Source organism: Nothoprocta perdicaria, unplaced genomic scaffold (genome assembly GCF_003342845.1).
Source record: "Nothoprocta perdicaria isolate Ctin4 unplaced genomic scaffold, notPer1 scaffold_11, whole genome shotgun sequence".
Classification (NCBI taxonomy): domain Eukaryota; kingdom Metazoa; phylum Chordata; class Aves; order Tinamiformes; family Tinamidae; genus Nothoprocta; species Nothoprocta perdicaria.
In genome coordinates this window covers 2,677,634-2,703,288 of record NW_020454205.1, presented here as the reverse complement: position 1 = coordinate 2,703,288, position 25,655 = coordinate 2,677,634, and the positions used below count along the sequence as shown (strand labels likewise).

Sequence of the window (25,655 nt, the reverse complement as noted above, 5' to 3'; positions counted from 1 at the left end):
TGGCCCTTGCATTTAGTGGTGTAAACACAAGTAATGTGGGAACCCCAGTTTGGAAAGGTCCCAACCAAATCCTGAGGCAGGAACCAGCTGTTCTGTGTGGGGTTATCAGAAGCGTTTCCACAGATGCTCTGCCAGRAGAAGGTTTGAGAGAAGGCCATAAAACAGGGAATGAGTTTCTGGYGGCCTCCCTTTCCCCTGGTGCTCTGTCTCTGCTCCAGTTTGTGCTTCCCAGCAGCCCGTTCCAGGAGCGACCCCCAGCCCAGCCCGCCGGGCTCCCCGTGCGGCGGTCGCTGCATGGGAAGCCGCGCGGGGGTCTCGGAGGAGACCGCACATGATGCCCTGCAGAGAGCTCTGCTAGCAAGGGGCAGAGCGTCCCTTGCACGGACACAGCTCGAGTTAGCTGTTCTGGCGGCTTGAGTGCTGGGGAATCATTCCGTCTTCCAGGAAGACTCGGAGTGGCCGCCGAGCTGCTGCAGGTCGATAAATGGCAGGGCCCTTAATGGGATCCCGTGACTTGCTACCGCGTGCTGTCACCGTTAGCCTGCTGGAAACAGCACGGGATCATCCCCTGCCTCTAATGAGGAGCACGCAGTGCCCAGCCCGGCTCTGGCCGCGCGTCTGGAGCTGCTAATGATGGTCACAGAAGGCCCCACGGATGCCCCTTTTGTTTGATCCAAGGTGTTTCTGGGATGCAGGTCTGCTCAGATCCCTGCGGCAGCCTCCTGTGTTGCCGCTGATTGGATGGGCCTATGCTGGTGGGCACTTCACCAGTCCACTCCATAAATTACCTTGGAAGGGGTGTGTGGATCGCTCTTTYAGCAGGGTGTGGGGCAGCCCACGCACCCTGCCCGTCGGGTTTGAGGCTGGCAGAGAATCCCCCATGGCCAGGGGTGTGGAACAAGAACCTTGTTTCACAAGGGCAGAACACCCTTCCTGGCTGTAAGGGCACGTCCAGGGGCGTCCAGGTGTTTTGGGAGGGTCACAGATGATGTAAACCCTGGCCTAGAAGCGGCACCAAACAGTTTGTGAAAACCTCCAAATAAGCAGCCTGAACCAATTAAAAGAAAAAAAAAAGTAGTGCTAGGAAAGGCAAATACAAACATGAAGATGTCCGAAGGTGGAATTGTTTTTAAATTCTTCCTATTTTTCCGTTAGTGGCACTAATGAAGAGSAGAATTGGTGGCATTGAGTGCTGGCCAGGTCCTCGACTGCCGCAAACAGGAGCAGCGGAATYGGTGCCGCTGGGCACTGGGAATGCCGTTGGGTTTCCCATCGCTTGGCTGCTAGGCTGAGTTTAATCCTCAGTGTAAGCAAGGGCAAAACTTGAGGCTTCCCTTCCCTTCCCGTGTATTTAGCACAGTTGCACACACATCTTGCTGCTCTTGTACGATAGCAAATTACSCAGATGATTAGAAGGGAAGAGAAAAAGGAAAGCATTGAATGATTTTTTTTATAAAAGTGATTGGATGGTTCCCGTGCTCATGTTAAAGCACCAGCTTCAGCCAAACAGCCCATTGCTCCCTCCGTGGCTCGAGGCACACTTGGCCCCTATATGTTTATTATGGTTTAGCAATGGTATAAATGCTCTTCTGTTCTTTTTTTGTTCTGCCCTTCCTCTGCGATGCCTTCCCCTCCTTCCTCCTGCTTCCTGTTTCCCAGACAGGTCCCCACCTCTTCTTTCCCACAGCCAAAAATAATACAAAAGGGAACACACGAAGGGTTTTCAGAGCCACGAGATGTGATAATGAATGGGCATCATGTACGGAGTAAGTGCAGTAGTCCCCGTGCAGAAATGTTGCTTCTGTGATGTGCAGCTGAGGAATTGCATGGTTGGGAGTGAGGAGYGCAACGTAAGGCATGCCCTCCTTTAAGGTGTTTTTAGGTCAGAGCAGAAGAGATGCTTCACAGCCAAGAACTCATAGGAATTRTACCATATATCCTGGGTTTATGATACTCTTCTTCTTTAGATTTGACTTAACAGGCTCGTTGTGAAGAGCTCTGTGTTTGTGTGCTGGGATGAGGCTGGAGGAACAGAGCTGGCGCGTGCCCGCTGCTGCGCAGGGAATTCCAGGCTCTCTCTGGRTATTCCTGGAACATCTCCACATAGTTCACTTCTGCATTCGGGACCCAATCCGTAGCAGCTGTAAGGAACCCGGTCCTGCTGCATAACCCAACTGCAGTGCTTGGTAAGGATGAATCTTAATTTAGGATCGAGACCTGAAATATTGCTCTGCTCTGTGCGTTTCACAGCCATCAGCATTTGCTTTCGCAAATCCATTTCCTGTGAGAAGTTTACTGCACTCTGGGGCGTGCTTTGAACCTGCTCCTTTGATTTCAGGGGGAGCCAGAGCACTTGGAGCAGCTAATTGTCCCTTTTTGCAATTTATAATGCCAAATTAAAGCTGCTTCGCGGCAGGACAGGAAGAGGTTAAACGCGCACTTGGTGAGGCCTGGAGGGCAGTTTGCAGTGAGGGCCCCTGGCCGGCTCCCTGCAGGCCATCCAGGGTGGTCAGGCGGATAAACGCTCTCCGCAGAGGCTTTGGGAACGCGCCGCTGTTGCGTTTATCCTTGCTCCGAGGGAGGCAGCCGAGCGGGTGCTCGGGGGGCTCATCACGCGCCGCCACCATGGGCTGAAATCCACAGTCCTGCTSTCCCTCACCCTCTGCTGACACTTTTAACTGTTGTTTTAGCTGCTCTGGCCGGTTGAATGTATTTTTTTCGTTATTTATTAAGCAGGCAGAAGCCTTCCAAAGCCCTGGCTTGCAGCTTCCTTTCAGCGCTGGTTCAGCCAGGTGCCCGTTGAGCTGAGCTCTGCCTCGCTGCAGTCCTTTGTTCAGCGTCTCGCGAGCGGCGYGCTCGCATCCTCTCCGTACGAGCTCCAGGGCCACAGAGGCTTATGGAGCAAATCCGAGCTATCCATTCAAAAGAATATTTGTTAGGTAAGATGGTTTTCCTAATCACAAAGTTTTGGAGCACCTTGGTTTCATTCCTTGGTTAGAGGTACATATTCAGACTGTTTTCCTGTTTGAGGTTCTTGCAGTGTTTCTTGGTTTCTGGCCATTTCTCCTGCTGAAAATTGCCAGTTTGTGGCAAAATTCCTGTTTATCCTTTGAGCTAAAGGGGCTGATAAAAGTCATTGCTAACCTTGATTACCTCATTCCCCATAAAAACAGCAAAATGTGCATATATGAGGGAAGCAATTCTGTTCTTTAAGTAAATCTACAGAACTTTGAAAATTAGAATGTGCCTTTGCTGATTGCAATCTCAGGCAGATGTACAAAAGGAGCAAGGTTTGAAATTTTCTGACTTCAGCATTTTTTATGTACTGAAGAAAATCCATGAAAACCTTCCTGGGWGTGTGATAAGAGACCCTTCTCCAAGGGTGCTTTTGTGTCGGGATATTAGGGAATGCGCTGCTTTGGCTAAATACATTTCCTTAAAAGTTCATTCTCTGAGCTCAAACCAAGAAGGAAAAATCAGCACAATTTATTGTACTCGCCAGACTTGCAGAGACTTGGGTGCTGCGTAGCGTGTTTAAAGAAATCATTAAGTTAATCGACTTGCCCGTTCCAGACCGTGCTGGTGCTGCGGCTCAGTCAGCTGGTGCTTTAGGGGACTCTCCTGATGGCTCAAACATATGGCAGAGTTAGCCCAGGAAAACAAATCCCTGCGGATCAGCTGATCTCTGCCGCCCATGTGTGCTCCTGCTCGCTACTCGTGGCAGATGCCTCTTCGTTGATACTTGGTTTGCTTAGTACATACAGGGGACTAAGTATACATGCAGATACATACCGTGAGGTAGCATTAAGTAACTTACTGTTGTGCCGGAAAAGTGTCTTTAATTCTCTATTTTTTTTTAAATAAACTGTGTGCTGTGCAGGCAGGATGTACTGGCACACTATTGTGAGTTTTGCCTTAAATCCTTTGCAGTAGAAATTAGCTAACACGTGAAACTTGTGCTGGATGTTCATTCATTTCAGACTGCAGTTTGCCCGCGCTCCCAATGTATTCTGCATAACTGCTTATTTAAGACTAAAATGCTGTTTATCTTATGCTGGCCCAAATGGTAACGCTTGTGATGTCCTGCAGAGTTTTGACACCGAGCAACTGCCCAGTACAGGTTGCCAAAAGGAAAAGCTGGAGGTTTTGGCAGCTGGGGGGGAACAGATGACAGCCTTGAAATAGATGGGCCGGAGCGTTGGGTTCTGTTGTTCAGGAAGCAACGAAGGCTTTTGGCAGTGGGAAGGAGATGCATCTTTCAACCCCTGTTTTGGCGTTAAGGACAGAAATAGTGTGATATTTCAGGGAGGACATGTGAGTTTTGAATTCCTTGTTCTTCATCATTTCCGAGTTGTCCTGTGGTGGCTGGTTCAATAGCTGTCTCTCGGATCAGACATGCAAATGCCACCATAGCTCAAAGCTTTTGCTGTTCTGCTGAACAAGGACGTAGTGACAACCAGGACCTGGAAACAGCCTGTCATTGCTGCTCTGCACTTGAGTGAACTGCGGTGATATTCACCTTAGATTTATTGTTTTGGGCCGCTTGCAGAGTCAGGATGTTCTCTCCTCTTTTGCAGTCTTGAAACCTGCACAGTTACTTAATTTTAGAGATGAGGTTCCTTCCTGCATGTGAAAGGAACTCTACTGTGTCCTGCAGTAGAGTTGTGATGGGGATTGGAATTGGACCTTAACTATTGCATGGGTAGTTGATATAAAATATGCTGTGCAAAATCCTGTGTGAACGGAGMTGGGAGAGCAGACCTGCTTGTCAACCACTTTTGATATTTTCATTCTCTGTCACAGCCCCATCTAAGTATCTATCTTCTTAATTGGGTTTTGGATAGTGTCCAAGAGCAGAGCTTGATATCCCACTGTATCTGCAGWAAAATGGCACTTAAAAGTAACTAGCACTTCCAGATAAGAACTCCTCATGATCTCCTAAAAGAATTCAAACCCAAGATATTCTGAAATACTTGAGGATCAGTAAAGCAGAGGAGCCCCCTGAGCACGTTGATTATGTGTCTTCCCAGACTGAAGGTTTCGAATCACTGTTAAGTGCTTGGGCTTTGATTGTGCAGAACTTTCCTGGTGCTGCRTTGTCCTCAGCTGTGTAAAATGCCCAGCAGTTTCTGGACACTGCAAAGATCCCCAGGACAGGCAGGTGCTGAAGTGACCTTTGATTTTTCAAGAGCCTGTCTATATAGGTCAGATTCCAATATACAACACGGCTGCAAATCAAGACCAGATCTCTTCACTGGAGCAACTTCAGATTTATGTCTGTGGAAGCAGGAGTTCATGCAGGGTCATCARTTGGGATTAGTTTTTCCAGAGCTGTCTAGATCTGAATGCAGACATGGGGGGCACGTGTCCTCCCCAGACACCRCTATGGGTCATCCCTCAAGTGCAGACAGGGAGCTCGAGTGCCTCCAGTGCTGTGAGACTTGGCACATCCATGACCACGGTGGGCCCGCCTGGAGCTTTGCTGCCGGCTCCTCTCTGGAGGAGAGTGGTGGAGGCGGAACCCAGCATCACCAGCACTGTCTGCAGCCCCTTCCTGGCGCGATGTTGAGTGTTGTGGCTTGCGCTTTTGTGGGACARCACCCACAAACGTAGGCTGCTCCGAGTCAAAGCCAAGTATCTGCAAGCCTAGGAGGGGTCTTTGGACTTTGTCTTACCCTGTTGTTGAGGTTAGAGACAAAACTGTCTTATTTCAGTGGCTGAAATCCTTTCAGGCATTGGGGCTGCACCTCTGTTGGGACAGTGGTATCCAAACATGGAAAGTCCTTGCTGGGAATGCCCCCGGCCCTGCTGCAGCCCTCCCGCTGCCTTCCTGCAAGCATGTGGCGTCTGGCAAGGTCACATCCTATTAGTTGTCAGCGGTGAATCCTCATGGCCTTTAGCGGGCTCAATTGAAGAGCAAGGTGCCAAGAGAAGGACCCTTGTTCATCAGGGCAGGTACGTTGAAGTAGCGGGTTGCTTTTTATCCCTAGCCTGAGCAAACAGCTYGACAGCGACGAGCAGTCCTATGGATCTTCTCCCTGTGTCCCTGAAGGAAACCATGTTCCTCTGCCCATTACAAATTATTGCTGTAAGTCATTCAGATGCTGTGTGAGAAAGTTTAGTGCCTGTCAAGTTGTCTGCGATGTAGCAGCCTGCAGAATAGCGAGGTGTAGATCACACGTGACATTTATTATATGTTGCCCCAGTCTCGCCTCCTCTTGCACGAGCGTTTAAGGAGAAGCAAGGCATGGAGCAAGACTGGGGATGAGATGGAGAGCAGCACGGCCTGGGACGTTTGGGTCCAGTTTGGCGGTGAAGACACCGKATCTGTGGGAGGTTCTCCGGAGTTTCAGTCTGCCAGTTCAGGTTCACATCTCAGTGGATGGTTGTCAATACCCCGCTGGGCCCACCCAGAGTGGGGACTTGCTCGTGCACTTGGTGGGAATTGAGACCAAAAACCTCCTCTTGCCCCTTGTGGTCCACACGGCTGGTGYTGGCCCGAGCGGTTTCTGCAGGTCCCAGCTCAGGCCCAGAGCGTGGGCTTAGCTGACCTGAGAACCCAAGCCCCGCGTGAAGGAAACGGGCCGGYTTCCGGGCGCCGCCTCGCCGGCTCCGTGCCCTCGCGGAGCAGCCGGTYGGAGCGGGGGCTCCGCAGGGAAGGAGGCCGCGGCCCCTGCGCTTTGTTGGAGGGACGGAGGCCGCTCCGGCCCCGCGGTGCCAGGGCTGCTGCTCTATTGGCTCGAGAGGCCGTGGGGGGCGAGAGGGAGCCACTTCATTATGTCCTTTCTTTGAGATCCCTTTTTCCCCCCCGGCTGTCTGTGGGGAGAGGGGCTGGAGCTGCCGGGTTGGGTTTCGGAGGCAGGACGTGGCCAGCTGGTGCCTTGCAGCGGCCCAGGTGCCGCGGGAGCGCGGAGCCAGCCGTAATTACAGGGTGCCGAGGCATCAGCCTCCGCCTGAAAAGGGCTCATCCAGAAGCTGCTCTTTATGGAAAATTAATGGTGAAGCTGGAAAAACTGTCAGGGCTACAATTGTTGTCGTGGGGTAGTTGTGCCTTAAAGGGGCAGCACCTCCTGCCTCCCTCCGCAGGCAGTGCCCAGGGCAGCTTTCTGAGCCCAGAGCAATCRCAATTCCATGCGACTGCTGTCAGCCCTAATGGCCTGGAGTCTCTGCCTTTCTCTCTCTCTCTTTTTTTTCCCTTTAATTTATGATTATGCTTGCTCTTTCATTTGGAAGCCTGTGTTTATTGGGCCCCTGAATTTGCTTTTCCCCCACTGGGGGAAGCTAAGTGGGCGCAAGAGCCCGAGCTGAATGCAGTGGGGAATTCGAAAGCATCACCTGGCTTGGGGTGCGTGTTCCGRAAAGGCTGCAGGGTCCCTTTGCAAAGCTGCCCCCCAAACCTGTTCAGATGCGTTTGGGGAGAGCCTGGAGCCCCGGCTAAGGCCGTTCCTCACGCGCCCAGCGTTGCACTTCCCCGGCCCTGGTGCGCAGCCCCGGCTCGTGGCTTCCCAGGCTCCTGCAAGAGGAGCCTGAGCGCGGCCCATGGGCCCTGGTGGCCTGGGCACAGCCCTGGTAGTGCCTGCTGCTTGCTCCGGTTCAGATGAACCTTCCTGGGACAGGAGGCTCCCAGATGAGGGCCGAGAACCCCGTCCCCTGCCTCTGCCCTCGCAGAGGTGCTCGGCACTTGAGCAGGCGCTGCTGTGTGGGCGGCTCGGGGGGAAATGTTGCTCTGGTCATACGAGCCCAGCAAGGTTGGGCAGGAGCAGCATGAGGTGCCAGGGCAGCCTGCTTGGAAGCCTGGTGTGAATTCCCATCGTTTGGGGCTCGCGGGAAGCCTTGGTGCTGAGCAGGGAGCATGTGCCGGGGCCGCGTGCAGTGACACAGAGGTAACCGGTGCCCYGGCGGCAAATCCAACCCATCGTCGCCGTGGGTAAGGGAAAGGGACCCCCTGGGCAGAGGCAGGCATGTGGGGCAGGGAGCTGCCCTGTGGAGGGGGCACCTTGGCCCTCTGGTCAGGAGCTGGACTATCCTGTAGAAGGTCAGGGACTATCCTATTGAACATCAGGAGGGCACAAGCTGGACGGCTGCCCCTGGCGAGCGTGGGACGGCCGGCGTGCGGCCCCAGGCCTGCGTGCGGGGCGGGAACACGATCCCGTGCTCTGGGAACTGCCCACGCGCTCAACGGGAGCTCTGCTGCACAGTGCTGCTCTGCTGCCTTCTGCCCAAGCCCGGCTCTGCAGCGCAGGTCTGTAATCAGGGATTATTTAAAAAAAAAAAAACCACAAATGTCCTAACAAATTGTTAACTCTGAAAGTCATCCCACGGAAGTACATGTGAGAAGAACAGTGTCCTCCCTTGCTGCACTGAACGCAATAATCCTGGGCTTCTTCCTAGCTCCTAGACAGCTGTGACTGGAACCTCTTTATCCTCCTGTTGTTGGGACCTTTGTGCTCAGAGGCTGGGAATCTGCCTCTCCTCCTGTCCCTGCTGGTAACAGGTTTTTGTTTCTCCATCGGGTGCGTGGCTTCCAGGTTGAGATGCACTTGTGTGACCACAGGCTCTGTTGAAAATTTTGTTTTAAAATCCCCTTATTGTCTCTAGAAGTGTTCCCTCGGGAGCAGTTTTTAGAGGTTTCTAAAAAAAAAACTAGAGCGTGTGTTTCTCCAGGTCCTGTAAAATGGCCRTGCTGTTACTACAGCAGCTAGCCTTGCAAGCAGCCAGAAGTGAAAAACGGCACTAATAAACTCTGCTAAAAGCTCCTGAAACTACAGCCAGCTGTTTTCGATAAATAATCAAAGTTTATAATGTGTGTTTTGGAGAGCATTGAGCAGWCTGATGGTGCCTGCAGGTTTATTGAAGCTAATTGAGGACACCTCATATAAGATCCATTTAACTAGGGGGGGTTATCCTTGTATTGACAATCATTGCTTTAACTATATCTTTACTTTTACAAAGCTCTGTGTGTGTGCACAAGCCTGTGTCCTGTATGTGGGAAGTGGCACCTGARCAGAGGTGCCCAAAACCCTCCAAAAATGACAACAGGACCCCTATTTCTGTCACGTCTTCCCTCATCCTAGGCCATTTAAATAATCTGCAGTATCTCTGGAGCTTCTCTGCTCTTTCTGCCGTAAAATGATGTAGTTCAGAATTGTGCCATTTTAAGAACAGATTGAGCCCCAGCCAGCTCTGCTGAGTTGCCTTTGGGGAGAAACGTGGTGTTGGGGGAGAAGGGGGAGACGATTCTTTGCAGAGGCCACGTTGTAGTTGTCGGTGGCCACAAGAGAAGGCAGCGAGAATTGCTCCGTGTGGAAGCGGCCGTTGGCCGGATAACACATTCCTTTGGAAGGGACCTCGTATCCACGGGACAAAGTGCAGGCTTTCATGAAAAAAATAGTAGATGCTTTCCAGTCTTTGCTTTAACCACATGTCCGCTGCTGTGTGCTGATATTCCCACATTCCCACGTATATTCCATGAGCAGCTGCAAATAAGCACCAAATCCGCGTATTTCCCGAAGGGCGGCCCTTCCTCCGCTAGGTGGGAGTTAGTGTCTCTAACACTGATTTCTTTCTCTGCTCTCTCCCTCGGCCCTCCCTCTGCAGACGTGCCTGGAACTGGAGCGGTACCTGCAGACGGAGCCGCGCAGRCTCTCCGAGAGCTTCGGCGAGGAGCTGGACTGCTTCCTGCACGCCTCCTCAGCTCCCGACGCGGAGGACGGCATCCCAGGGCTGGAGCCCATCCTCTTGCCAGTGGAGACGAGCGCGTGCGACAAGAGCGCCAGCGTGGATGCCCTCCTCTCACGGGACAAGCTGCTCTCTGAGACGTGCCTCAGCGTGCAGCCCTCCGGCTCTGCCACGGAAGGCTACGGAGCCGTCAACCAGGCCCAGCTCAATGCGGTCACCTCATTAACACCCCCTTCCTCGCCGGAGCTCAGCCGCCACCTCGTCAAAACCTCACAGACTCTCTCGGCGGTGGACGGCTCGGTGACGTTGAAATTGGTGCCCAAGAAGTCCCCGCTGGGCTCCGGGAAAGCGGGGGTCGCGGCAGCGACTGCGGGGACRGGAAAGAGCGGGCAAAGTGACAGTGAGCAAGGAGGCGCCGGGGCGGAGGCGTCCCCGGAGAACAAGAAGAGGGTTCATCGCTGCCAGTTTAACGGGTGCCGCAAGGTTTATACAAAGAGCTCCCACTTAAAGGCTCACCAGAGGACTCATACAGGTACCTGTGTAGGATGCTTCTCTTCTTCTCCTGCTACCCGTCACAGTAACCGATCTCCTGTTATTCTCATGTAGAAAAGGAAAAAAAGTCTCCTGTGAAAGTCCAGGCCCGTGTTTGTGCCACGGGGTACTGGAAAATGTGGCAGGTCCCCARTTGTACCCGTTTCCAGAGAACAGGGGAATTCACTCTCTGCGATTAGCCAGTGGTGGTTTCATGTCTTACAGGCCTTGATGTGGAGTGATTTCAGGATCCCTGAGGGATTTAGATACACCATGCACATTACCTCTGTGGTCATGCCGCCGTGGGTTTGGGGTATTCCATTCCCCAGAACAACCTTAAAAAGKTTTATTTTAGTCATATTAACTGCTTGAAACAAATGGTGCCGTGCGTAGGTTTTCTGTTACCTTTCATATGGCAAAAGAGAGAAAAAAATGTATTTCAGATCTGAGAGGTGTGGTTTAGGAAGAGTGTGTGTGCGAGAGCAYGTGGGTAGATGCAGACACTGCCTGTATACAGACACGTGTACCCTTGAGATCCTGCTCTCTGGGCTACTCCAGTGATAAAATACATGGAGAACGAGCCAAGGAATGACATAGAGTCTGTCCGGAGAGAAATATGGAAAAATAACAGGCTTTCTGATGGGGGGTAATATTTGCTAATGCTGCAGATAAGCCTCACAGTGTAAGCTTCTTGAAGCACCCCAAATGGGCTCAGGTTGGGCTGTTGAAAATCCCCAACCTCCTGTCGTTTGTGCTTGGGCCCCGCAGCCCGCGTTCGTGGGCAGGAATAGCTGCGCAGCCCATTCRCGTCGCTGCTTTGCTCCGAGCTTCACATGTGATGGGAGCTGATAAATTCCCATTAGCACTATCTTATCATGTGATTATTCCCGTTTCCAGAGGGATTGCTGTAAGCAGTTTTCCCAGTTTTGCTGTAAAATGTGTGGTCTCCTGCGATAACTGCACATTTAATTCATAATCTTATCGTGCGGGCAGACTTCTAGAAGCGACGTGGCTCTTGCAAGGCACAAAATAACACGTCGGGCCAGTGCAGTAAATCAGACAAACGCGTGGGCTGTGAAGAGGGCTGCATCCGTCATACACTAGGCAACGCTGTAGAAGTTGCATGGTCTGAAGCATAAATCATAGCAAGATATAAAACACGTTGGTTTTGATCTTTCAATACAGATTTCCTGGGGATTTTATTGGGCATATTCAGCTTGCTGGTAGTGGCCTCGCTGGGGATCTAGTGCTCTGGAAGCCAATGGAAGCGGCGCAGTCGTTCCAAGCCCTGCAGCAGCGCAGCGGGGACGCTGGCGCAAGCAGGGCACAAGCAGGGCACAAGGGCGGGCGCGTTGCTGCTGACACAGCCACAATGTCCTCCCTGTTCCGGCCTGACCCCTGCGCTCCTCCTCCAGCTGCGAGCCACGAGTCTCACGCGGCCGGTCCTCAAGTTAGCCAAGAATGCCACGTGTTCCCCCGAAAAGGGGGAACTCGTGGAATTGCTGTATTTGCATCACCCAGTGGGTGGTGTGGGAACAGGGAGTCCTGAGAGAGCCCTTGCAGCAACAACTGCTCTTGCAAAACCGCCCCAAACCACCCCGTGCGGGGTGACGTTCCCTTGTTATCCACCTCCTCCAGCAGGGAATGAGGGCCCTGCTGTAAGGCCCATCAGAACAGTTGGATTGGCTATGAAGCCACATTCCGGATAACCTTTGGAGAGGGAAGAGCTATTACCTGTGTGGGAGAGAATTGGATCTGGAAGGGAAAGGGAAAAACGCGGGCTGGATGGAAGGGGAGATGAAAATATTTTACTGAATTCAGAGTAAGTGGGGACGTGTAAAGTGAAGGGGGTGTAAAGGCGTTGGGGCTGTCCGTGGGAAAAGCAGAGGAGCCCCGCGAGGAAGAAGGCTGTGCCCGTGACTGGGAAGGAAGGGTGAGCCCTGGGCTTGGGAAGCTGCCCGCGGGGGAGAGGGGCCAACACGCGAGGAGGGAGCCCCGGCCTCAGGCCTGACGGAGAGACCCGCTCGCACCCGCTCACGGAGCCGCCGGCACCGCCAAGGGCCGCGCTGGGTCTGATACCAGCTAAGCTCAAGTCTAAGACACAGAATTTGGTCATTGCATGTTTATATTTAGCCGCATAAAACCCAGAACAACGAGGAGATCCCYGTGCAAATAGGTGTAGGGAGTCTACATGCTAACCTAAGAACACGCAGGCTTAAGTAGACTCTGCCACTGTCAGGATAGCTTATTTTAAATTATATAGTTCTTTGATTCAGACTGCTGGGTGAGAGTAACAAAACCARATAAATCCTCCCTGCAGGAAAACAAATTACTGTGTTTGCAAGGAAGAGGCTAGGGAGACACGAGCGTGTCAGCAATGGTGTTAGGGAACCTGGAATGGGATCTGGAGGGTTTTGARGCAGGACTTAAAAGAGTAGGAAAGTTTTCCTGAAGCGCTGGGGCTGCAAGAGGAAAAGTTCAGGGTTTGGAAATGGTAGGAAAAGAACCAGTTGATGCAAGAAGGCTGGGTGATAAATCACAGAATCACAGAATRTTTAAGKTTGGAAGGGACCTSTAGAGATCATCCAGTCCAACCTTCCYGCTCAAGCAGGCACACCTACAGCATGTGGCACAGGGTGGCATCCAGGCGGGTTTGGAAGACCTCCAGAGATGGAGACTCCACAGCCCCCCTGGGCAGCCTGTTCCACTGCTCTGTCACCCTCACAGGAAAGAAGTTCCTCCTCACCTGGAGATGGAACCTCCTGTGTTTCAGCTTTCCTACAGTGCCTGCTGTAGGAAAAATGACTGGAAAAGTTACAGGAAAGGACAGGCAGACAATGCAGGGAAGGTTGGGTGACGTTGGGAATCAAGTTGTGCCTCCCTGCCTGGCTGGAGTTTGGGGAAGGTGCATTTGTCTCCAGCAAACTGTGGTCTGACACCGTCTCCAAAGGCACTTGGTCAACAGACGTCAAGCAGGCGGCACCGCGCTGCTGTAGGCTCCATATGAGAGGAGCGAGGAGGACGTCAAGGGGCAGCTCAGCCGCTCGGAAAGGGAAGGACAAAACACCCCATGGGACCTGCCCTGGGCCGGGGTCTCCAAGAGGGAACAGAGCTTTCGTGTCCCTGGGAAGCAAAACCGCTGCTCACAGCTGGGCTCATACCTTCTAAGAAGCCCATAGCAATCAGTGGCTTCATGAGAATTCAAATGATTTTTCTGTAATTTATAAAAATACAGGTGTGCAAAGCTGCGTGTGCTTGGGTTCAGTGCCTAAATGTTGGGAGCTGCAGCGTGTTTAGTTGTGCTTTTCCTCTGGCTTTCTACTTGGCCGTCACCTGTAGCCGGGCGAAACTTTTCCTGCCTCAGGTTGAAATTTTCCACACTTGGTCGTTTTCCAGTGCGGTTGCTGTTTGTTACTTTAGAAGTTTGAGGGGAAATACTTGTTTTTTAGGAGAATTTGGCGGGTGTGCTGGGGAGGGGCGAGCAGGAAAAGAGCTTTCCTCAGAGTAAAAAGTCGAGCCGGAAACTTGGCATATTTAGTGGAAAAGAGCCTTTGAGGAGCAGGTTTTTATCTGCGACTCCCTGAGCGAGAAGGAGCTTGAAAGGTCTGTGAGCTCTGTTGTAGCCCACAGGCCACGTGCGGGTGCCGCAGAGCCCGTGTAATTCTGTCAKGAATTCCCTGCAGAACCCAGCGAATCCCACATGGGATTCTTCTCCTAGACTTCATTTGTCTTTGGATGCATATTCAGAAATGTGTTTGATACAGAAAGTTTGTTTTATTTTTTCCTGAAGATGCAGTGTTGCCCAGTGAGGGAATTTCAGGGTACATTTTTATCTTCCTTTTGTTGGATCCACTTGGATCGGCTTCGTTTTCCCTACCATCGTCTTCGCCAAGACTGGGAAACGGAAAAGAATTTAAAATTACATTTTTTTCCTTATGCTTTATTGCTGTGTTATCCCTGCCAGTCTCCATCCCTTCCCTTTGCCTTTCTTCCCTTTCCCAGGGAGCAAGCGAAGCGATAGCTCTTTAACGAGGGGCATTTTTGGAGTTTTTCCCTCATTTCCTCTCTTCCTGCAGCCACTGCTGCTTCACACTGCGCTCCGCTGACTGCAAAGCTAAAAGCCATGATTAGAGGGGGGGAAAAATGAAGGAAAAACCCCACAAAATCCCCCTGCAAACGCTCCTGCAGCTCCCTGGGGATGTGGAGCGCGGCCGCCAGACTGGCGCGGCGCTTCCAGGAGCTGCGGCGCGGGATGCGGCCGCCGCACAGCTGCTTCCCGGCCCGTCGCCCAGCACCTCGGCCCCTTTGGTCCCTTTCTCCATCCCTCCTTCCCGCCCCTGCTCCAGAGACGCAGCCGGGCCGCTTGGCCGCGGCTCCGCAAGGGCTGCGCCGGCCCCGCGGGGTGTTCGGTGCCGGCTAGGAAATGGGACGTTTCCCCCTCTCCCAACGTTTTACCTCCCTCTGCTCTTCCGTCTGACACGGACGGGTGTTGTGCGTTGCCCATATGGAAGAACTAAGACCAAAAATTCCGTTTTGTGTCCCGAGAGCCTGCGTGCCAAAGAGGAGGCCCTTGCGGAGCGGCGCAGAGCTGTGAGGTTTGTGGAAAGAGCGATGGGAGCAGGTTGGTCACCTCTTTTCCTGCTCCTGCAGCACGGCGGTGACTGGAGCCGTCAATCCGGAGCCCTTTGGGTGAGAGGAGCTGGGCGTCCCACCCGGCCGAGCGCTGCTTCTCCCCCCGACTTCCCTRCGCTCCAAAACCAGGCACCACCTTCCCCCAGCCCTGCCCCATCCCTCTCCCACCCCATGCCTTCTCTTATGGCTTTTCCTCTCGTGCTTTGTCACCCTTTCGAAGGCTTTTCCATCTTCTCAGCAGGTGGCAAAACTGTGAGTAAAAATGCCTTTTTTCCCACCTTTTTTTGGGTAAAATGCACTGGTGATGCATTTAAGCACTGTCTGCTCCCTGCCCCCCTGCGTGCCTTTGTAATAATAAAAGATAATAATTACGCTTTCTACTTCTCCAACAAAAATCAATTAGGAGTATATTGAGGAATGAAAGGCACATAAAAGTATCTGAAATTGATTTTTATAATTAGTTTTACTGCTTGATGGGTTGCACACATATATGCTTAGATGGCAGCCTTGACCTCCAGAGGTTGTGTGCATTARGCAGGCTGTTCTTCCCCTTTGCCGGAGGAATGAAGCTAATATTCATCTTAAAAGGAGGCTGAAGATGATGCTGGCTGATCTACAGCTGCTCCCAAGCTGTCCTGTAAAGCCACCCATGAAGCAGCCYTGAGGACCAGGTGACGGGCGCTTAAATGCACTGAATTCACTGCGATGCAAGGGCACTTAAATCTGAATTTCCTTCTGCAGTGTGCATCTATTAAGTGCCAAACACCGGTTTCCTGGTGAGTACCAAAGGGCAGTTGGCACCGCAGAGGCGGAGTGGCCGGCAGCGGTGTGCGCTGTGCCACGCGGCGCGTGCCGCTGCTCCGCTAATTGGAAGAGTTACAGCCCGGCCTCGTCGGCACGCGCGTGCAGCTCGTAAAGCTCCGGGGGCCCCTTGCACACGAAGAGCGCCACGTAAATATAAAATATTGTTAACGTGGCGCCCCRCACTCGGCTCCCGGTGCGCGGCGGYGGGAGGACATCACATCCAGGAGGATTCAGGAGCATCCGTGGCACCGCTGGGGACCGGCGCCTCAGCGTGTCGCACCCCCACGCTGCTCGTTGCGGAGAATTACTAAAACCCTCCTAAAAACCCACTTTTTTCTTCATACGTCTCTGCATGACTCGRTCCCCCTCGAGCTTTCTTAGGGGAGAAATCTGGGGGAGAGGTCTGGCGTTTAATCCCCTTCTCTGTTGCAAGTTGCAGTCGGCGTTTTTGTCAAGTCCTCTAAGAACTCAGGTACTGGAAGGAGCGCCTCTAAAGCCGCCTTTCAGGGCGTATTTTTAGGCTTTGAGGCTTTTAGAACTAGTTTCGTTTTGAATAACCTTTTAATCACAGATTTCTAAAATGGAAGGAAATGTGTTGTGGGTTTTTTTTTTTCATGAAAACTGAAACTTTATGCAAATAACCCAGCACAGATTAGAACACATAGTGATTTTTTTTTTTAAAAAGAGGAGATTGTTGTTGTTTTGCAAGGGCAAATTCCCGCCTGCTATTTTTCTGTAATCACATACCTAGTATTAAGGAGCTATTGAAGTATAATATAACTAATTTGTTACTTTAATGGCCTTCAAAATGTGCATCCAAAGGGGATTTGTTTTTGTTCCTTCCTTTCTTTGGGATTTTTTGGCTAAATCCGTCATGCTGACAAAGGGGCTCTCCACTGCTCCGTATTTTGGCTCTCAGAGCTAAAACTCAAAATTTAAAACCAGAATTTTTTGACTGGGGTTCTCCACTGAGCTGTGTAGGGCTGGTGTGGAAGTTCCTTGTAGGCCAGGATTTTACCCTCCTGGTTGTTTCCCTAAGCACACTGCACTCAACACATGRCTTTGCTGTGCTGCTTAAGGAGGGGCGCAGGGGAGGGCCAGGGAAATAGATTCACCGGGATAATCCTGATGTGTTTATTTGCTTCAGTTCTGTAGCGATAAAGGGTGGAGCTCAAGCTGTAGTGGGCATTTTGCCCGTGACTTCAGTGGAGTCAGGATTTCATCCAGCGGCATTGCCACCTTGTTTGATATTACTATGCAGGTGCCCYGATTTGGAGGGTTTTCTTTTTAAATAAAATCCCTACTCTTGAAATCCAAGGAACAGGTGGGAAAAAAAATCTTCTGCTTTCTTTTTTAATGGGTGTTTTTCATTTGCAGGACTGCAAAGAACAATTTAAAAGCATGACCTTAGGTCATCCCCGAAACAAAAGCCRAGCGATCTCTAAATATTATTGTTTTCTTTTAAAGTCTCATTATTTTTATGGGAGACTGAGCTCCTGAATTTATGTTAACCCTTGGGCTTGGCAATGGATCCTGCAGATACAAGATGTATAAAATCCTTGCCTTCCTCCACAGCATGCTCTGGTCTTGTTGCGGTGACGGTGTCCTTGGTTGATGTCTGCTCGGTACCTCAGGGTGTTATTTACACCCGTGCTGGTGTTGCTGGGCTTTTGTGCTTGGCTCCTGTGTATTTTCCAGGGATGCATGTGGGGCTTCGTTTATTTTTATAACCAGTTGCCTGATGTTTAGAGTCCTGCATTTGTCATCGTCACCAAAGGGGCACTGACCTGATTTCGGAGATACCAAGGTCTTGCGGATTTTTTGCTGCGACTCTCACAAATTTTGGCTTCGGTCCTGCATATTTCCTGTCAGTTTGCAAAGTTCAGCAGGTTGGAAGTCACCAGAGAAGGTTTTCTGCCTCCCAGGGGAAAAAAAATGAGGAAAACRTGAAAGCTACTATTCTGGGTCCGTCCTAGAAGGTTTTCCGTGCACATATGGTATGTTGACATTAGCCCTTGTCTCAGAAAAATGCAGAACTCGATGCAGGGGCCGGTTCTCAACTGGGGCCGCCGAGGGTTTTGGAACTGCCTCTTTGGGAAGCGGCTCCTTTCTCGGAGCCTGGATGTGGCCTTTGTGCGGCGCCCACGTTGCTGTGCAGGGACGTGGCTCCTGGAGCTGCTCGCGCACCGCACGGGTTTGTGTGCTGTGGGGGGAATAAAGGTGGCCGAAGGAGTCCAGCCCCCTTCCCGGGAGCGACTCACGGGCTCCATTTTAAGCGCAGTTATTAATTTTGTGGAATTAGAGCCTGAAAAAGAAAACTCGGTGTGGCGCAGCTCTGTGCTATGCCTATTTTTAATYGAATTTTGAAGATTATTATTAATTTGTTAGAACGGGGGAAATCCTGGCCCCGTAGAAGCGAGTGGGAGCTCTGCCTTCAGCAGAAGAGGGCTTCCCAAGGCAGCCTTTTGTTCCCACTAATCCTGCACCGCGGTGGCGGAGCAGCCTGGCCCGTGGGGATGGATGGATGGATGGATGGATGGATGGATGGATGGATGGATGGATGGATCATGCTCCTGCGTTGCCGGGCGCACACAAGCCCCTCAGCGGGAAGTGCAGCCGCTTCATCTGGGCAAGGTGGGAGCAACCACCAAAGAAGCGGATTGTTCTCTGCCCTGGCGTGTGGAGACGCAGAATTCCCTCCTTTCCTCCCGCCTGTCTGAGCGGGAGATGGAAGCTCGTGGGGGCCTCGGGGCCGAGGCTGTTCGTGTCTGTCCTCAGCGCTGCTCTCCCGCAGGCCTCTCCGTTGACACCCTTTGGGAACAGCTCGGGAGCCGCTCGCACAGAAGCGCTGCCCCGCTCACCGGGCACGGAAGAGCCTTTCCCTGTGACAAGCGGAGAGCCCGTGTCGTGTGGCAGCCCCAGGCCAGGTTTGGGGCCGGTGCTGGTGGCGGTCCCCGAGGCCCCGCTGAGGGACCCGCACAGAAACACCACTGCTTCGCTCGCTCACGAGCAGCTTTGCGCTTCTTTGCTATTCCTCCTGAAAAAAACCCTTTACAAAGGTAAAATAAACAGGTAGATAAATTAAAACAGTGCGCAGAGGTGACCGGGCAGGCAYGGCGTGAGGGGGGTGTTTGTGTTGGCCCAGCCCCTGTCCCTGAGGGGGACACATCCCGCCTGGCCTTCTGCACTGGGGGGCTGAGGCACAAACTGAGSCTTTGGCGCGGGCACCTCTGCCGCTGCTCGCCCCGGCGGGGTGTCTGTGGAGCCAGACGGGCCCCRCGGGGGCTGAAAGGGCTCGGCTGCAGCCCGTATTGCAGCCGCTGGCGTGGGGCAGCAGAGCTGTGGGTGCACGCGGGCCGCTGCAGCGCTGAACGCGCCCGGGACCTGCCTTCCCTGCCTGTTCCGATGCCGCTCCGGAGCCTTCTGCGTTGCCCCTGCTCTTGGGGCCCCTGCGTTTTGGCGCTCCGAAGTACCGAGGTCTCCCGTAATCAGATCTCTCTCCTTTACCTGCTGAGTGCACAAGTTAAATATAGAAACCTGCCCGTCTGCACGGAGGGATTTCAGTCTGCTTTAGCCAAGCGACTGTCGCACGTGACTTGGCTGTGGGCAGGTCGTATAGATTGCGACTTTGGTGTGGGCAGCGATGGTTTTTACAAATTTATTTATAAATTATTTATTTATTTATAAATATATATATTTATAAATTATTTATAAATATATATAATTTATATATATATTTATATATATTTAAATATATATAAATATAAATATATATAAAATTTTTATAAATTTTATATCAGCTTCTTAGCAACGTTAAGCACAAATAGGTAAGTAATAACCCTGTCTTTGTTTATAATTCCCAGCTAAGAGGCTCGGTAGGGAAAGTGTCTTCTTGTCGGCTCTTTCCCTCAGCCCCCTCCTCCGCTAATGCATCCATGCTGTGCGCGCCGCGCGGGGAATACTGACATTGATTTTATATAGGAGGAGCAGCACTCGAGCGTGGGTTATGGGGGGAGATGATGTTGCACCCTGGCAGATTTCCATCCGCAGGGACTGGTGTGTGCTGGCAAGCAGGTAACTGCGAGCAGAGCAGCACCTCGCCTGCCTCTTCCCTTGCCCCACTGCCCTGCCGCCAGCCACACGGTTAATGGTTGGGGTAGGAGAACAACTGGTGACGGTGCAGTGCAAAAAGCCTGAAGGGCAGGCTGGTTTGAAGTCACGTCTTGAGCCAAAGAGCAGTTTCTGTTCGAGGAGGAGCAGCAGAGGAGCCCCAAGGCTGGCGCAGCACCAGCATTAAGGAGTGYAGGCGTCCCTGACCGTGGGCTGTGCTGCGGAGGGAGAGGCAGGGGGAGGCCGCCCAGCTCAGCCCCTCAACCCCACCGCGTCGGTGCCTGGTGACCCTGCTGACTGTTCTCTCCTCCCCTCCGCAGGTGAGAAGCCTTACAAGTGCTCGTGGGACGGGTGCGAGTGGCGCTTTGCACGCAGCGACGAGCTCACGAGGCATTACAGAAAGCACACGGGCGCAAAGCCCTTCAAATGCAACCACTGCGACAGGTAATGCAGCCCCCGGCACRGCGTTGGCTCCAGGTGCAGGGACCGGGCACGGCGGGAGCTGCCGGCTCCCTGGGAGCGGAGACCCGTCTCCTTGTCCACTGGCTCCCTCCTCCTGTCCTGGGAAGAAACTGGAGAGAGGCGCCCCAGGGCCACGAGCAGCCTCCTCTGCAGAAGCCCAGGAGCAGAGGAGGCACCTCTGACACTTCAGCTTTGTGGGATGGCTTTATGTAAGATCTCTGCACACTCCCTAATGTGCAGAGAGTGAGTGCACACTAATGAGTGCTCACTCACTAAYGAGTGAGCCTTGTCCAGCTGTAAATCTCCCCCTTGGCATTTCCTTGATGTGGGAAATGCTCCACGGCTTTATTTTGTGCKGGCTGAGATTTTAAAGCATGATAGATGCCCAGAGCAGAGCCTGTCAGGCAACAGCCCTCCTTTGGGCACTGGGAAATGAGGGGCCTGCAGAAACTGGGCACCCAGCAGCTCTCCRAGAGAGCAGTGGGAGCTGCCGCTTGCTGCCAGTGCCTTTTTGCAGCCCTCACCACTTCATGTTGCTGCTGAATTAATGATGAGCTTGTCTGAAAAAATCTGGTCATCCTCGCTGGGTGCTGACAGCCGGGCTCTTTGAGTCTGGAAACAAAACCACGAGGAGCAAACCCTCCCCGTAGTCCCGCTGATAATAGGGTGGGGTGGAGCACCAGCAGTTACCCCCCTGATGACTCCTGACAGCCCTGGCAGCCTCCACCAAGGAGCCCTTTCCCGCCTCGCACCCCCAGCTGGAGCCTGGCAGTGCCCTGAGTGAAACCTGGATCCACTCCTGGGTAATCAAATAATGTGCTTGCATCTGAGCATGTTATCCGGCTAATCCTATTTATGTATCTTTTTTTTTTTTTTTTTTAAAAAGAGGCTTAAGAAAATTACCCTTTTTTTTTTTAATGCGGCATTAAGGTTCTCTGCTCTGATAAGCAAACGTTTTCTAACACAATAAAGGCTCTAGGAAGCCGCTGGGTGCATCAAATCCCCAGAAGACCTGCATGGAAAGAGGATACGTGGGACATAAACAAGGGATCCCATCCTCTAATGGGAAGGAAATTTGATCATTTTACATCCTGTCTTTCCAAGAGCTTCATCTCCTTGAGCTCTCTTTTCCCCTTGTCTCCCCTCTTCCTGCCCCCCTTCCCTCAGGCTTCCTCTTGAATTTTCTTTTGTTTTATCCCCGGATTATCTTTTGTTTGCACAAAATGAGGGATGGGGCAAGCTGTGTAGAGACCTCTGGAGTTTGCTTTGGTATAGGCATCTCTGAAGGAGAAGGTTTGTGTTCTCATTTTAAACGTAAGGCGCTGCCTTGATCTGTTTTCTTCTCTGGAGAATGAGCTAACCACGCCAGTCTATACACAYAGACACACAGAGGCAATGTAAAAATGTCAGGACAGACAGCGTTTTTAGCAGAGATGGCAAGAAATACAGCGGGTGTCCGCAGCTCCTCGGTCTCCCAGGCCTTGGGGCYGTGTTGGCTCTCCTGCTCCCCTCTCCAGGCGTTTTCTGTGCAGCCAACCCAGCCCCTGCAGCAGAGAGGGCTGCCTTCAACCACCTAACGCCTTTTCTGCTCTTGTGCAGCAAGCTGTGCGTGGAGGAAGCGTGTTTATTGGTAAGTCCGGAGTGCTGGGTTAGACTCCGCACACAGGCCGTGCCCGTTCGGCGCTAGGAGCCAGCTTTGTTGTTCCCTGCCCAGGCAGTTGTTGCAGGCCGGTGAAGGGACTCTGTCTCGTTGCGCTTTGGTCGGTTTTGGCCCACGCTGCCATCCCGCTAGTTTTCCTCCTGTTCCGATTCACAGACACTTCTGCTACCCSCTCTTGCAGATGTCACTTCAGGCAAGCTCTGAAGCGACATACTGAAAGCGTGTCCCTACCCAGGAAAACACTCAGACAGACATTTAATGGTAAAGACATCCCTGAATTGGTCCCAGATGAGAAACAGTTTCTCCCTATCTGAACTGCTGCCCTTTTCTGCACTGTCCTTAGTGACAGGGGCTGTGGTAGCTCCCCAGACCTCCAGCCTTGCTGGGCATTAAGGAGCCCGTAGGAGCTGCATTTAGCAATCCTGCCATAGCAGCGAGCAGCAGCATTGCTGTTCAGCAGAGAAGGAGCCCCGTTGGGCTTAGGGAGCGCGCGTGGTGCCGCGTGGCTTCCAGGATTAGGGCATCTCTATCCGCGCCAAGTGTCCGTGCCCTGGGCAAGGGACCACGGGGAGGGCGGTGGTGGGTCCCACACACACACACGGAGCTGCAGGAGCGTCACTGTGTTCCACAAGCCGGGCTGGGCACGAWCCGGCTCCCTGCTTTGTGGACAAGGGAGTTTCTCCCGTCGCCTTTCGGAGTCCTCTCCACTGCTGGTGGCAGTTCCAGAAGGGAAAAACGTGTCCGTTGGTGAATGTTTTTGTTTTTATCAGCGTGATTTAGCTGCAGCATTTGGTAGGGAGGTTTTTACCATTGAAATTAATGTCCCCATCCAGCAGCCTCACCGCTAGATAGCACTACCCAAATCATTCTGCAGGAAAGCCTGAAGAATCACTAATGTACCTTTCTGTGAGCAGTAAAATATACCGTAGGCAAAAAGGTTACCAGATACTAATGCTGTGATCCTTGATGTGACACGATGCCCTAGGACCCTGTTTTTACCGGACCTGGCTGTGCTGTGACTCAGCACACTTCTTCGGGGCTGCATTCCCAACAGAGCGGAGCAGCRAGGAAAAGCTGCGCCTGGGAGGTGGCTCTGCAGCTGCTCCCGGCTCCAGCGCCAGCTGGTGCCGGCCTCTTTGGCAGCCCCCGGGGCTGTTGTTTCGTTTTGGCAGCCAGAGCTGCTTCCAGGGCAGCTGACGAGAGGGATCTTGGTGCAAGGATGGATGTTGGCACCCAAGGGTTGGAAAATCCTAGCGGCGCTGAGAGCCCCCTCCGCTCCCAGTTGCCTTGTGAGCCTGCAGGAAGCAGCCTCCATCCCGGTGGCCAGGCTTTCTTCTTGATTTCTGCCCCACTCTGCCTTACACAAAGGTATTGACCGCCTCTAAGCTGCTGCGGATCAATAGACAACTGCTGAGTAGGGCAGTGCTGTCCGCAGCCACCGCGCATCTCGCTTTCCTTGTCAGAGCTGCCTCCTTGGGAGCTCTCTTTGTCTGGAAAATATGGATCTTGCTCCTCATCTTTGCATACAGAGTGCCTGTGCCKGGGGACAGACAAGGTCCCTTAACAATTTAAAATCTTTTCATTTTTAGAGTTCCTCAGCCTTTCTCCGCTCGTGGTGGGGATCCCCTGGATGTTTGCCATGAGGTTGAGCGTGCTTCCTGCTGCTTTAACTTAGTAGTTGAAATATCTTTCTTTTTTCCTCTCTGAAAAATACGGAATACTCAACCACTGCATTTTCTGGAAGTATRTTCAGTGCAGTATGGATGTGAGCTGTCCACGTTCTCACAAGAAACTTCCTTTTCTTTTCTAAGGTGCATTGGTGACTCTCTCATGCTCTAAATGTGGGGCAGCGAAACGATGTTTGAAGCAAGCTGGGTTTGTAAGTAGCTTGTCACGATGCCCTCAGAGCCAAAAAACACGGTTTATTGAAAAGCCACAGATCGGATCTTTTTAGGGGATATACCTACAATAGGGGATACTTACAAACTTTGCTATTGTCAAGTGAGTGAGCCAGTGTCTTATGGGCCGGAGTGGGCAGAATGCAGAGCACCCGGGCGAAAGAAGAGCACTGGTCCTGTCCTGGCRCCGACGCTGCTCGATGGTGTGAAGAGCCCGGGTTCGGGCTGCTCCTCCCGGTGCCGAGCGCGCCCTGCAGCGCCTTGGCTGCCTTGGAGCTCTTCCTGGACAGTAACTCCGGAGGAGGTGGTGTGGGGTGCTGCTCCTGCCATTAAGGGGGTTTTAGTCTGGGCATTAACTTGCTTCTCGAGTGGATTTGGTTATTTCAGAAGGCGGCCTTTAGAAAGGGAGTTAATCTAAAATAGATGTTGTGTTTTGAATCCATACCCTACCTTATCCCAAATCAGTGGTGTATTTAGACCAGCCTTAAAACTCAACAGGTGTTTTAATTCTCTAGGGTTGCCATCCTGAGTCCATCTCATCAGCACCTATCTACCTTTTTGGAATGTCAAAATACAGTGTTTCGTAACGACGTGGAGAAGAAATGGCTTTGAAAAAGACCCCAAACTTGAAAGTCAAAATCCTGGGATTTATTTCCGGTTTTACTAGACTTCTTGTATGATCTGTAGCAATTTTCCAGTTTTCTTGCCTTATCCATGTCTCGATTTTCACTCTTAAAAATAGGGATTGTACCTTACCTCCTCTCAGCATTATGCAGGGAGATGGTGTTTATCAACATCCACACTTAGTACTGGGATTCTCTGCAGAGAGAAAGGGAGAGAGATGCAGCCCCCACCAACTTGTCTTGGAATTAGAAATGGGAATTCAGCTTCCAAGTCTGACGCCTTTCTTTGGTGCCTCTTTCAGGTACTTTTAAGAGCTGGTGTTTTTTTAAGCTGGCACTGCTGAGCCATGTAAACCATGTGACTTTTTATGACTTTTATGACTTTCAAAAATGTCTTTGTTGACTTTTTAGTCAAAAATGACTTTTTATGTTTTATTTTATATACATGTATAAAATATATGTGTTTATATATATATATATGTGTGTGGGGGGGTGTATATTACACATACATATACACACACAAACAAACATTCACTTGTAATAAATATGTGATTTTATTACTGGGGGTGCAYGAGTGAGCACCCTTCCCAGATGTTTGACTCGGTGAAAGAAGAGGGAGGGAGAGCAGCAGCAGAACATTTATTTACTGGTGCAGCTGTTGAACGGCCAGGCTAATGGGCCATTTAGGGTGACAGGGGTGAATCATGCCTGGTTTGGTGGCCGGCCATGGATAATCTGGAGGATGTCTCCAAACTGGGATAAGTATTTCCCCCAGTATGTACGGAAGGAGGAGCAGGCACCCCCTTTTTGCCAGATCCCCTAYTTATTCCGTTCCCCCCTTGGTTTATTTTGCAGGTGTTTTTCCAGGTCTGATCACCTTGCCCTCCACATGAAGCGACACATCTGAACGCGGGTCGGCTTGGCGCGGATGTCACCTGAGCTAAGTGCTACGAGACGAGAGGGGAACCCCAGCTAGAACMCGCTGCCTTGCAGGAGGAGGGACCTCGTTCACACCTAACGCTCTGTACAGGGGCCACACGCTCACACTGTCACGCACCCAACTAGACTTCAGCACCTACACGTGTCCTTTATGCCTTGCCCCAGCTGGATGGGAGAAGATGCAGGCAAGGAAGCGGCATCGGAGCCAGTAAGACGGAACAGTGGCTTACAGTACTTCGTCTCTCTTGGATTTGTYTCCTGCTTTTTGCCAAGAGAAATGAAAGCGAATGAGGAGGCTTCCCTGCAGGTGGACGGCAG

The 25,655-nt window shown here is 52.0% G+C and overlaps 1 protein-coding gene across 2 annotated transcripts in view; it reads left to right on the top strand.

Annotated features, from left to right (window-relative positions):
* The window catches only part of KLF7 (Kruppel like factor 7), a 40,941-nt gene extending 15,559 nt beyond the window's left edge, over nt 1-25,382 (top strand). Inside the window, exons 2-4 of one of the 2 annotated variants that reach the window (XM_026049957.1) lie at nt 9,598-10,026; nt 20,076-20,199; nt 25,254-25,382. In XM_026049957.1, coding sequence (XP_025905742.1) covers nt 9,598-10,026; nt 20,076-20,199; nt 25,254-25,291 — 591 coding nt within the window. In that variant the 3' untranslated portion in view covers nt 25,292-25,382. Of the gene's footprint in view, nt 1-9,597; nt 10,211-20,075; nt 20,200-25,253 lie in introns of both variants that reach the window. The other variant, XM_026049949.1, reaches the window with a different exon arrangement.
* Nucleotides 25,383-25,655: the final 273 nt, after the last annotated feature.